We start from the raw sequence: 9,975 nt of genomic DNA, 5'->3' as shown, positions 1-9,975 counted from the left end.
CAGGATCGTCAGAAGAGCTATGCCGACAAGAAAAGACGACCGATAACCTTCGAAGTTGGGGATTCCGTTTTACTTAAAGTCTCACCGTGGAAGGGACTTATACGATTTGGGAAACGAGGAAAGTTGAGCCCAAGGTTTATTGGACCATTCAAAGTTCTTCAGAGGATTGGGAACCAAGCTTACAAGCTGGAATTGCCCGAAGAACTCAATGGTATTCATAACACCTTCCATGTGTGTTATTTGAGGAAATTCATGGGAGATGTTCCCGACATAATTCCAATCTCGGAATTAAGGATGGATGAGAATAAAAGGCTGATCGAAGAGCCTGACGCAATTATTGACCGTAAGACTAAGAAGTTACGACGCAAGATGGTCGACTTGGTGCTAGTCCGATGGAAACATTCGAATGGGCCGAATCTCACTTGGGAAACAGAGGATGACATGATGAGTCGCTATCCACATCTGTTTGCTGATGCATGATTCCGGGACGGAATCATCCTAAGGAGGTGAGAATTGTAACGCCCGGGTTTTCAGGGCTAAGCATTTTTGTCAATATAATAGTCTAAGTCAACTATTGTAACTCTTTTTGAAGTAATAAATATGAAATATTTGAGTATTATGTGAATTATGTGTGTTTATGTGTTTATTATTTAATTATAAATGTATAATTAATAAATAATAAAAATGAGCGTCAAAATTAAAGTGTGAGATAATCCCGATATCTCTACATAAAGTTGTAGAATATGTCTCAAGGTTTCCGTGCGTATAAAGAATGCCGAAATCCGAGCTATAACGAAGAAGTTATGGCCCGCCGAAGTTTTACGACAAAACCGGCACGACACCGGGAGACGTAAATAGTGAATTTACGATAGAAGACTTTTTAGCCTTAGCAATATAAACAAAAGTCGTAGAATATATTAAACTAAGAACATCGATAAAAAGAACGCCCAAATCTGACTTCATATGAAGAAGTTATGATTTTTCTAAGATTCGGCTTAGCAGTGCACGGCCTGAAACTCGAATTTTAGTTCGAGCGGTTTTTGGCTTACGCAACATAAATGAGAGTTGAAGATCTCATTAATAGGAAATCAACGGTAAAAAGACAGACAAAAACAGAGTCCGTATGTAGAAGTTATTAATTTTACGCAGACGTTTAACAGTATAATCCCCTTGTACTGTTAAATTTAAGATCGGTCGAGAATTAGCTGACGGTGTCAAAATGAAAGTTGTAGATCTTATTATTACCTACGCGTGGATATAAAGAACGTCAAAAACGGAGGTCGTATGTGAAAGTTACGGATTTTAGAAGTCGGAAGTGTGCTGTGTGAAAATGGGTGATGTGGCACAATCTTGGCATTGCTTTCTCCCCAAGGCTTGCCACCAGATGGTGACATGTGGCACCAAGTTCAGCCACATTTCACCCTATAAATACCACCTCTCCCACCCTCATTTTCTTCACACCTTTCCCATTCTTTCTTCTCTTTACTCTCTCTCTCTCTCTAGAACCTCTCTCTAGCCCCGAAATCCCCCGAAAAGCCTAGGGAACCTCCCTAGCACGAGGCGGAAGCCCCGGAGTGCTCGAAGGCTCTGAGAAGAAGAGCTTTTCGGCTCGGGAACGCTGCTCCAAGCAAAGCCCGGTTTTCTATAAAACCCGCTGTAAGTGAGCTACGCCTACGCTATTTTTAATATAACTTTTATTTAATTATAGTAACGTTATTAGGAACTTATAATAAATACTTGGGCTATTATTATGGGTTATATAAGTATTTTTTTGACGCTTATATAATAATAATAATAGCTAGACTATTAATTAGTCTCGACGAATAATAAACTAAACTCTAGTGGTAATAATACTAGGTTTCGTCGAAGAAAAATTCTTTTTAAGAAGCGAAGCGTTGTCTGAGTTCGGAATCACCACCTTTTCCGGTGAGTGCATAGTTACCTTCAACTTACACATAGATATGAAGTATTTTATATAAATTACGTGCTATGTGTGCATATTATCTGAATACTTGCTATCTATGCTAGATGGACGTTGTTATACATGTTTTCAATGATTTAAACTGTATATGTATTTTATATCTACGAAAATGTTGGGGTAAAACATGGGTAGATGTAATAGGTGATGTGTGATAAAATGATGAGAGGCCTCGATGTTGTTGTTGTTGATCCAGTCATCTAGCGGAGTATAGATGACGACCACGGACTCTTCTAGACAGTCCAGTGGAACACTAGCAGGCTCGCAACCTGTAGGTGTTGTGAACGATGTGTTCACCGGTGTACTCCATCCCCCACATGGTTGCCTATTAGGACATTTATTGCTGAGGAATCCCCTTAGCAGTAGTGTCCGTCCCGATGATGATCCTTAGGCTAGGTCCCTTATGATAGGTGTTTAGGGACGTAAAGTGAGGATAACGGGAACGGGTAATCGGGTTATTGTTGATTGATGAAATTAATAAACTTATTGTGGGTTGAAAACCCTATGTGCTCACCAGGCTCCCAAGCCTGACCCACTCAGTTTTATGCATTACAGGTAGTGGCGCATGAGCATAGGTGTGATGTTTTGGACGAGGGATTACGGATATAGGCCTGTAGATATGAAATAATGTAGTAAGGCTTATATTGTATTGTTTATACTTTTGATCTGTACGAACATGACATCCCGAGTCTTTTAATGAAATACATTTCTATGGAAATGCTTTTGATAAATCTTTATCATATTATTGTTTTGGGACAAATTCCGCAACCCTTTTATTAAAAGATAACTCTGATTTTGAAATAAAGTATAAACAAAACCGGTCTTTTCTGGCCGTGATTTTGGGGATGTCACAGTGGAGGGCATGGATGTGGAGGGCATGGAACAAGAAGGTATGAATCAGGATGGTATGGGTCCAGAGGGAATCATTGAAGAGGATATGGGTATAAAACAAGAAGGTATGGATCAAGAGGGCATGAATCAGGATGGAATGGGTGCACAAGGGTTGGATCAGGAGGGAATCAATGAGAATGGCATGGAACATGAAGTTATGGATCAAGAGGGATTGAATCAGGATGAAATGGGTGCACAAGGGTTGGATCAGGAGGGAATCAATGAGAATGGAGTAGGTGAGGAGGGCATGGAACAAGAAGGTATGGATCAGGAGGGCCTGGTTGTGGAGGACATGGGTAGGAGGCCAAAATTGAGAAAGAGGAAGACTTCAGAGAGGATAACAAAAATACAATTAAAGAAATTGGTGGTTGTCAAACATGGGAAGGGGATGAGTTCATCCAACCCACTTAGTCTAGATTAGGGTGTTTCTAACCCATCCTTTTTGTGAAGAACATGTACAAACTTTTTGGCTTTGGGCAACCGTTGATAGCCCCTTTTGTTGATAGCTCCTTTTGTTGATAGCCATATAAAGTATAGGCTTTGGTCCCCTTGATTATGTTTTGTACAAACTTTTGGTTAATATTACATGTTCTATGATAAACATGGTTAATGCATCTTTAACTTGATTAACTTGTGTATGTTTATGTTGTGTTTGATTTGATTCTATTGTGTATGTTAATTGATTACAACCATGTTTGATTCTTGCCATAATTGATTCCGGTGATGCATGATTCCAACCATACTTGATTCCGGTCATGCATGATTCCAATCATAAATGATTCCAATCATTATTGATTCCATTGTTATTAAACATGTTTGATTATATTCTATATTCATTCCATTGTTTATTGATTCAATTAATTAATGATTCCATTCATTCTTTCATTCCATTCTTTTCACTCATGATTACATTCAAAGCACTTATGACTCATACATAAACATAAACTTGTTAATTCATTTCACTTGACAAAAGGACACAACATGATTTCCATACATCTTTTGTCTATCCTAAAAGACACCAAAACACAATCAAAACACATAAAAGACACCAACACACTATTTTCCATACATCTTCTGTCTATCCTACAAATCCTTCAACATCACCAACACAAAAACAAAAGAAACCATGAACACATAAAAAAAAAGATTTCCATTTTCCACCTTCTTCTCCATTATGGACTTGAATGACCACTCCTTCCACGGGTTGATTTGCCACTGGTTGTTCCACAATGTCCTCAAAAAAGTTCCCTTCAACTTGTTGTTGTCCATAGTCCCCGAAAATTGCATTGTTCTCTAAATTAACATTGTTGTGAAATTCTAGTAAGAGATTTGCATACCACTGATTTGGTAGAGGAGGATCCACCCATTGGAAGAACTTGCAGGCTTTAAGTGCATCCTGGTAATTTGGGCAACTTATAAACCTTCTTCCTGGGTTAAAGGGAGTCCACGAACTCCATCATAAAGCACATGCTTCTCAGTCGATTCATCACTCTTCGATTTGAACCTCTGTTTCCTACAAAAGATGAAGACGACATTGGTAGCTCCTCCTCCTGCTTCGATTTTCGCCTGGTCCGATTTTAGGGCACGAAAGGAACGAATGATGTATATATTTAAGTTTCGTTAAGTCCACCTAAGCATGCCCAGTCCACGTAGACTTTTTTAACTGGGAAAATGAGGGTCACCGGATAATAAGAACTAAATTATTCAGTTTATTGGGCTTTTTCATTCATTTATTTTGTAGGACCTATTTGAAACTTTTGCCAAAATATAAGGATTTTACTATAATTATCCCGTTTTTAACATACTCACAATTTTGTCTTGTTTATTTATCAAAATATTAATTCCAAAGAGCATAAGGTCCAATTTACCGATCCAAAATGCAAACCCTAGAAACCGTGTTAGAGGTACACGTGTGTGTTCACACACTCGGTGGGAAGTAGGGTTTAATAGACTGGGTTCCGCTTAACAGCTCTTTCTCTTTCTCCCACACCTAAGCCCCTCCTTGCTGTTTTTCTTGCGTTTGATCCACAGGCACAATCCCCAAATCAATCGATCCATTTATATGTCAATAGAAACACATCAATCTCCAGTGTTTAAACCACACTTTTGAATCGATACAATCTATCATGGCCGAAACTTTGAGCTTGATTGATAAGAATACTATCGTCACTCAAAAACCCATTAATCGTGAAAACCCAGGTGGTGAATCGACTGAATCTTTAGCTCCGGTGGATAAATCTCCTTTTAGAAGGATTGAGTTTCACCTAGCCAGGAAGCCCTTCACCGGGTTCACTAAAGGAGGCGGCGATGGGAGTTTTCGGCTCGAAACTCTCAATCCTACCTCCACGAGCTCGAATAATACGTATGGGAATCAGCAGGGCGTCGGATTGGATAGTGTTGGTGGTGGGTCTTCGGGTAAGAAAAGAGATGCATCGGAGTTGGGAAACGGTTTGGATCCAGAACTCAGTTTTGGAATTACTTTTCGGAGAATTGTAAGTTTCTTCATTTCTGTGGAAGGATATAATTTATAATTCTATTCAAATTCAGCCTTGTTTCCATAAGCATATGAGATTTTGTATTCAAATAGTTGAATAAGCAAAAAGTGATAACACATACTAGAGCCAATTACTGCAAATATGGTTATCGTACATTTGACAAACGTAGGTTCCTTAGACTGCAACGTTTATTGATTTAGGATACTTGTAGTTCATCTGTCGGTGGTCATTTGGGGTTTCATACTTTTGTGCTTGGCCATGAATTATCTCGTTTCCATGTTACTTTTTGCCTTTTCTACACAGACTTTTGTAACTTTTGGTTATATACTTTTATAATCGTTTGTTTTTTTATCATCCATGTTCAACTTTTATGTATTTTTGCAATAAGTTCCATAAGATCTTTATAATTCTTCTCTTGTTTCCATAAAAGTACGTTAATGGCTTTTGCTTTATGATGTTGCTGACTTCTGTTCATTTTTTCTTCATCATGTATATTAGTTGCCACATAGCTTAAGAAAGTTTGATCTTTATTTAACGGGCTCAGTTTGTTTTTATATATAATGCATAAGTTGTTGCTGGAATTGTGTCTGAATACTTTGCATCAGAATTCATCAAATGACATTCTCCTTAATACATGGAAAGTGTTATGGGTTGCAATACTCGATCTAGACTTCTTTTAATAACAACTTTTTCTGTTGCAAAAGAGAATTGTATACACTTGTTATAGTTTGGATGTTTTAAAACCATTTAAATTAGGATACTTGTAGAATTGTTGATTCTTGATTTTAGGACATAAAGTTTATATTTTTTTTTGTCATTATTGATGTGTCTTTAGATATTTGACAAATAGTCTTTAACACTTGTCTTAAACTATCTATAGGGTGCTGGTTTGGAGAACCTTGGGAATACTTGCTTCCTCAACTCAGTACTCCAATGTTTAACATACACCGAGCCTTTAGCTGCGTATTTACAAAGTGGAAAGCACCAAGTTACTTGTAAATATTTCACTTCTATCTCCCTTCAATAAATAGACACTCACAATCACAAACATGGATACCCATTGTGAGATAACCGATTTCTCCATTTACTTTATGAAGGTCAAAAAGCTGGATTTTGTGCATTGTGTGCTATCCAAAAACATGTCAGCCGTGCACTACAATCTTCAGGGAGATCATTAGCACCCAAGGATCTTGTTTCAAATTTGCGTTGTATCCTTCTATAAGTTTATGCTCACCACTTTCTTGATTGATTGCAAACTTCAAAGAGATGATATCTTTATCACTTTATCTATTTGAACTTACAACACTTGATCCAATAAGCTATACATGAATGTTATGCAAGAAAGAACAACTCAATAGAGAAAGTCAATAAATGAGGTTTTTCTCATGAAGTTATATTGTTTTATACATTTCCCTTCATTTCTTTGAACATCCTTGACTATATAATTAGGCATATCGAGGACTTTTAGGAATTCAAGGCAAGAGGATGCTCATGAATACATGGTAAATTTATTGGAATCAATGCACAAATGTTGCTTACCTACAGGAGTCCCTAGTGAATCACAAAGCGCCTATGATAAAAGTTTAGTCCACAAGATATTTGGTGGTCGCCTCCGAAGTCAGGTAATAATCTCGCTTTTCTGTGCAAAAGACAGAAATGCCCTTCTCATCTTCATCATTGAAAATAGTCCTAGAAAGCTCCTGTTACAACAAAGTGTTGATTTTTCAGGTGAAATGCATGCAGTGTAACTATTGCTCTAACAAATTCGATCCATTCTTGGATTTAAGCCTGGAGATATTGAGAGCAGACACTTTGTATAAAGCTTTTGCAAATTTCACTGCTAAAGAACAATTAGATGGAGGGGCAAAACAGTATCAATGCCTACAGTGCAAGCAAAAAGTCAAGGCTTTAAAACAGCTTACAGTTCATAAAGCTCCCAATGTCCTCACTGTTCACCTTAAAAGATTTGGTTCCCATATGTCAGGCCAAAAGATTGACAAGAAAATCCAATTCGGTTCTACTTTGGACTTAAAACCTTTTGTCACTGGTCCATATGTAAGTCAAGTTCATCTCTTTTCTTGGTTTTGTTAGTGTAAATTCAAGAAAAAGCAACATAATAGAAAGACATGACACTAGATTGATGTTTTTTTTTGCATTTAACAAGCCTTTTATTACATTACAGGATGGGGATTTGAAGTACACTCTATATGGGGTTTTGGTTCATGCTGGTTGGAGTACACATTCTGGGCACTATTATTGCTTTGTTAGGACATCTAGTGGCATGTGGTATTCACTCGATGACAATCGTGTATATCAAGTGAGTGAAAAGAAGGTTTTTGAGCAGAAAGCCTACATGTTGTTTTATTTCCGTGATCAAAAGAGTTTTCCATCAAAGAAAACTACAGATGCTGTTCATCAGAAAGAAAAGATTCCAATGAATAATGGCCTCAGTGTATCAAAAGAGACACAAAAGATTCCAATGAGTAATGGCCTCAATGTATCAAAAGAGACCCAAAAGATTCCAATGAGTAATGGCCTCAGTGTATCAAAAGAGACCCAAAAGATTCCAATGAGAAATGGTTCCAGTGTTGTACCAAAAGACACCCAAATACCCCTGAATGCACCAAAAGAGACCCAAATATCCTCAAATGTACAAAACGAGACCCAAATGAATGTCATTTTAAGTAATGGATCTTCAGTTACGGGTGCAACAGAACAAAAAGAAAAGAAAGAAGATTTGGTTCCAAAAAGTTCAGAAAGCTCAGTCAACTCCAAAAATGGAGATTTTAGTGTCCCGAATGTGAATCTTGGAAATGCTGAAAGTAAAACAGATATGGGTGAAACTTTGAAGGTAAAAATTTCTCAATTTTTGTATGAAGTTTATGAGTTTGTTCTTTTCCCATTTTTAATTGTATAAGTTTACAGGAAAATGGTGGAGGTGTGTTGGTTGTTGGTGGCAGTGATGGTGGTGATGGTCAAAAGGGGGCGGCAGTGGTGGCTGCAATGGTAATAGATACACCAGACTTGCCAAAAATGGAAAGTTTGACCAACAAGGAACCTCTTGACCAAAAACCCCACAAGAAAGCAAAGAACGTGCCAAAAATGGAAAGTTTGACCAAGAAGAAGGATGTTGACCGGAAACCCAACAAGAAAGTAAAGAACTTTTTGAAGTGCAAGAAAATTGTAAGTATGAAAGTCAGTGCAAATGTTCTAATGGGGACTTCATTAAACCAAAGGAAGAAAAAGAAACATAAGCAAAGCAAAAAGATGAAGAATCTTGCTAAAGAAAACTCGGTCAATGAAGGTCAACCTTCATCTGAAAAAGTCAAAGCACAGGATGTGGTCAAACCTCCAGTTGAAAATGGATTCAAAGAAAGGGTTAATAAAGATGGTGCTGTTCTTGCAACAAATGACTTAAATGGTGTCTCAACAGGAATCCAATCAAATCATTCGAGGGAAAATTCGACACAAAAAGATTTGCTTCATTTGCTTACAAGAGGTTTGGATGACAAAATTGGTGAGTAATATTTTTTACTTTTGTTGCATTTTAGTTATGATATCCATTAATGTCAAAAAAGAAAGGTACATTTTGGGAAATTGAAGGAAAAAAGAAGTTTGACCGTTTTTTGACTTATGTTTGTGTGATTTCAGTCCCTCGGTGGGATGAAGGTGAGTCAACAACTTCTCATACAAGAGAAAGAAAACGGGATCTCACCATTGGTTACATTGGAGATGAATGGTGAGTTTTAAAGCCGATTTTTTTTACATGTATTTTAATCTTTATATACTTTTATACATAATAACCCTTAACCCCTTTTTGTTATAATTCATCAGGGATGACGAATATGACAGAGGAAAGAGGAAGAAAGTAAGAATTTCAAAAACCGAATTTGATGGAAAGAATCCTTTTCAAGATATTGCAAATGAGAGGTTAAAATCGGAAAAACCGAATTTGTCGAAAAGACCCGTGAACATGAAAAACGACCATTTTAAAAAGTCAAGATCTGGGAGACCTTTTAGGTTATGATGTGGAAATCGTGACAAGTTTTTTGGTTGATGAGAATTGAGAATTGAGAATGCCCGAGATAATTTATGAGGTGTTTTCTTGGAAATTCTTTTCCGATTTGTAGATTTTGCTTGAGTTTGTGAGGTGTGGGAGTAATTTTAGTTTTGATGTTTGAAATTAGGGTTTTGAATTGAGGTGGTGTTTATGACTACTTGTGAACATGGTGAAAAATGTATGTGGTTTGTATTTTGTTTTAAGAGATATGGAACTCATGTGTCTTTAAATGTTTTTGACATAAAATACTAAATGTTGTCTTTGTCATATTTTTTACCCTTTCACGATTATAGCTTATAATGTTTATAATTTATAATATACATTTTTTTTATAAACTAGTAATTAATACTAATGTTTATTAAAGAAATTGAATCAAATTGCATTGGGACCAGAGCATATAAAGCCCGAATCAGACATTGGTCCTATATTTTGTATCATTGGACCAGGATGTCTACATCTAATTATGACATGAATTTAATTAAAAAGAACACTATATATATATATATATATATATATATATATATATATATATATATATATATATATATATA

The 9,975-nt window shown here is 36.6% G+C and overlaps 1 protein-coding gene across 1 annotated transcript; it reads left to right on the top strand.

Moving 5' to 3' along the window:
- The first annotated feature begins 4,827 nt into the window (after positions 1-4,827).
- On the top strand, positions 4,828-9,691 carry UBP23 (ubiquitin-specific protease 23). The gene is made up of 9 exons (XM_078957717.1): positions 4,828-5,361; positions 6,245-6,359; positions 6,462-6,572; positions 6,814-6,986; positions 7,093-7,419; positions 7,547-8,215; positions 8,290-8,881; positions 9,016-9,103; positions 9,199-9,691. The coding sequence occupies exons 1-9, from the start codon at positions 4,996-4,998 to the stop codon at positions 9,389-9,391; spliced, it is 2,634 nt and encodes an 877-aa protein (XP_078813843.1). The 5' UTR covers positions 4,828-4,995; the 3' UTR covers positions 9,392-9,691.
- The last annotated feature ends 284 nt before the right edge of the window (positions 9,692-9,975 follow it).

Source organism: Lactuca saligna, chromosome 5 (assembly GCF_052625555.1).
Source record: "Lactuca saligna cultivar CGN05327 chromosome 5, ASM5262555v1, whole genome shotgun sequence".
In the NCBI taxonomy this organism is placed as follows: Eukaryota; Viridiplantae; Streptophyta; class Magnoliopsida; order Asterales; family Asteraceae; genus Lactuca; species Lactuca saligna.
The sequence above is the reverse complement of the archived record's forward strand: the minus strand, read 5'-3'. Positions and strand labels throughout refer to the sequence as shown.

What these genes read in the sequence shown, in the direction of transcription:
- UBP23 (XM_078957717.1), top strand. Translation starts at nt 4,996, where the DNA reads ATGGCCGAAACTTTGAGCTTGATTGATAAGAATACTATCGTCACTCAA. An exon ending in GAATTACTTTTCGGAGAATT is followed by an intron (nt 5,362 to 6,244) that starts GTAAGTTTCTTC and finishes AACTATCTATAG; the next exon opens with GGTGCTGGTTTGGAGAACCT. An exon ending in TGGAAAGCACCAAGTTACTT is followed by an intron (nt 6,360 to 6,461) that starts GTAAATATTTCA and finishes TACTTTATGAAG; the next exon opens with GTCAAAAAGCTGGATTTTGT.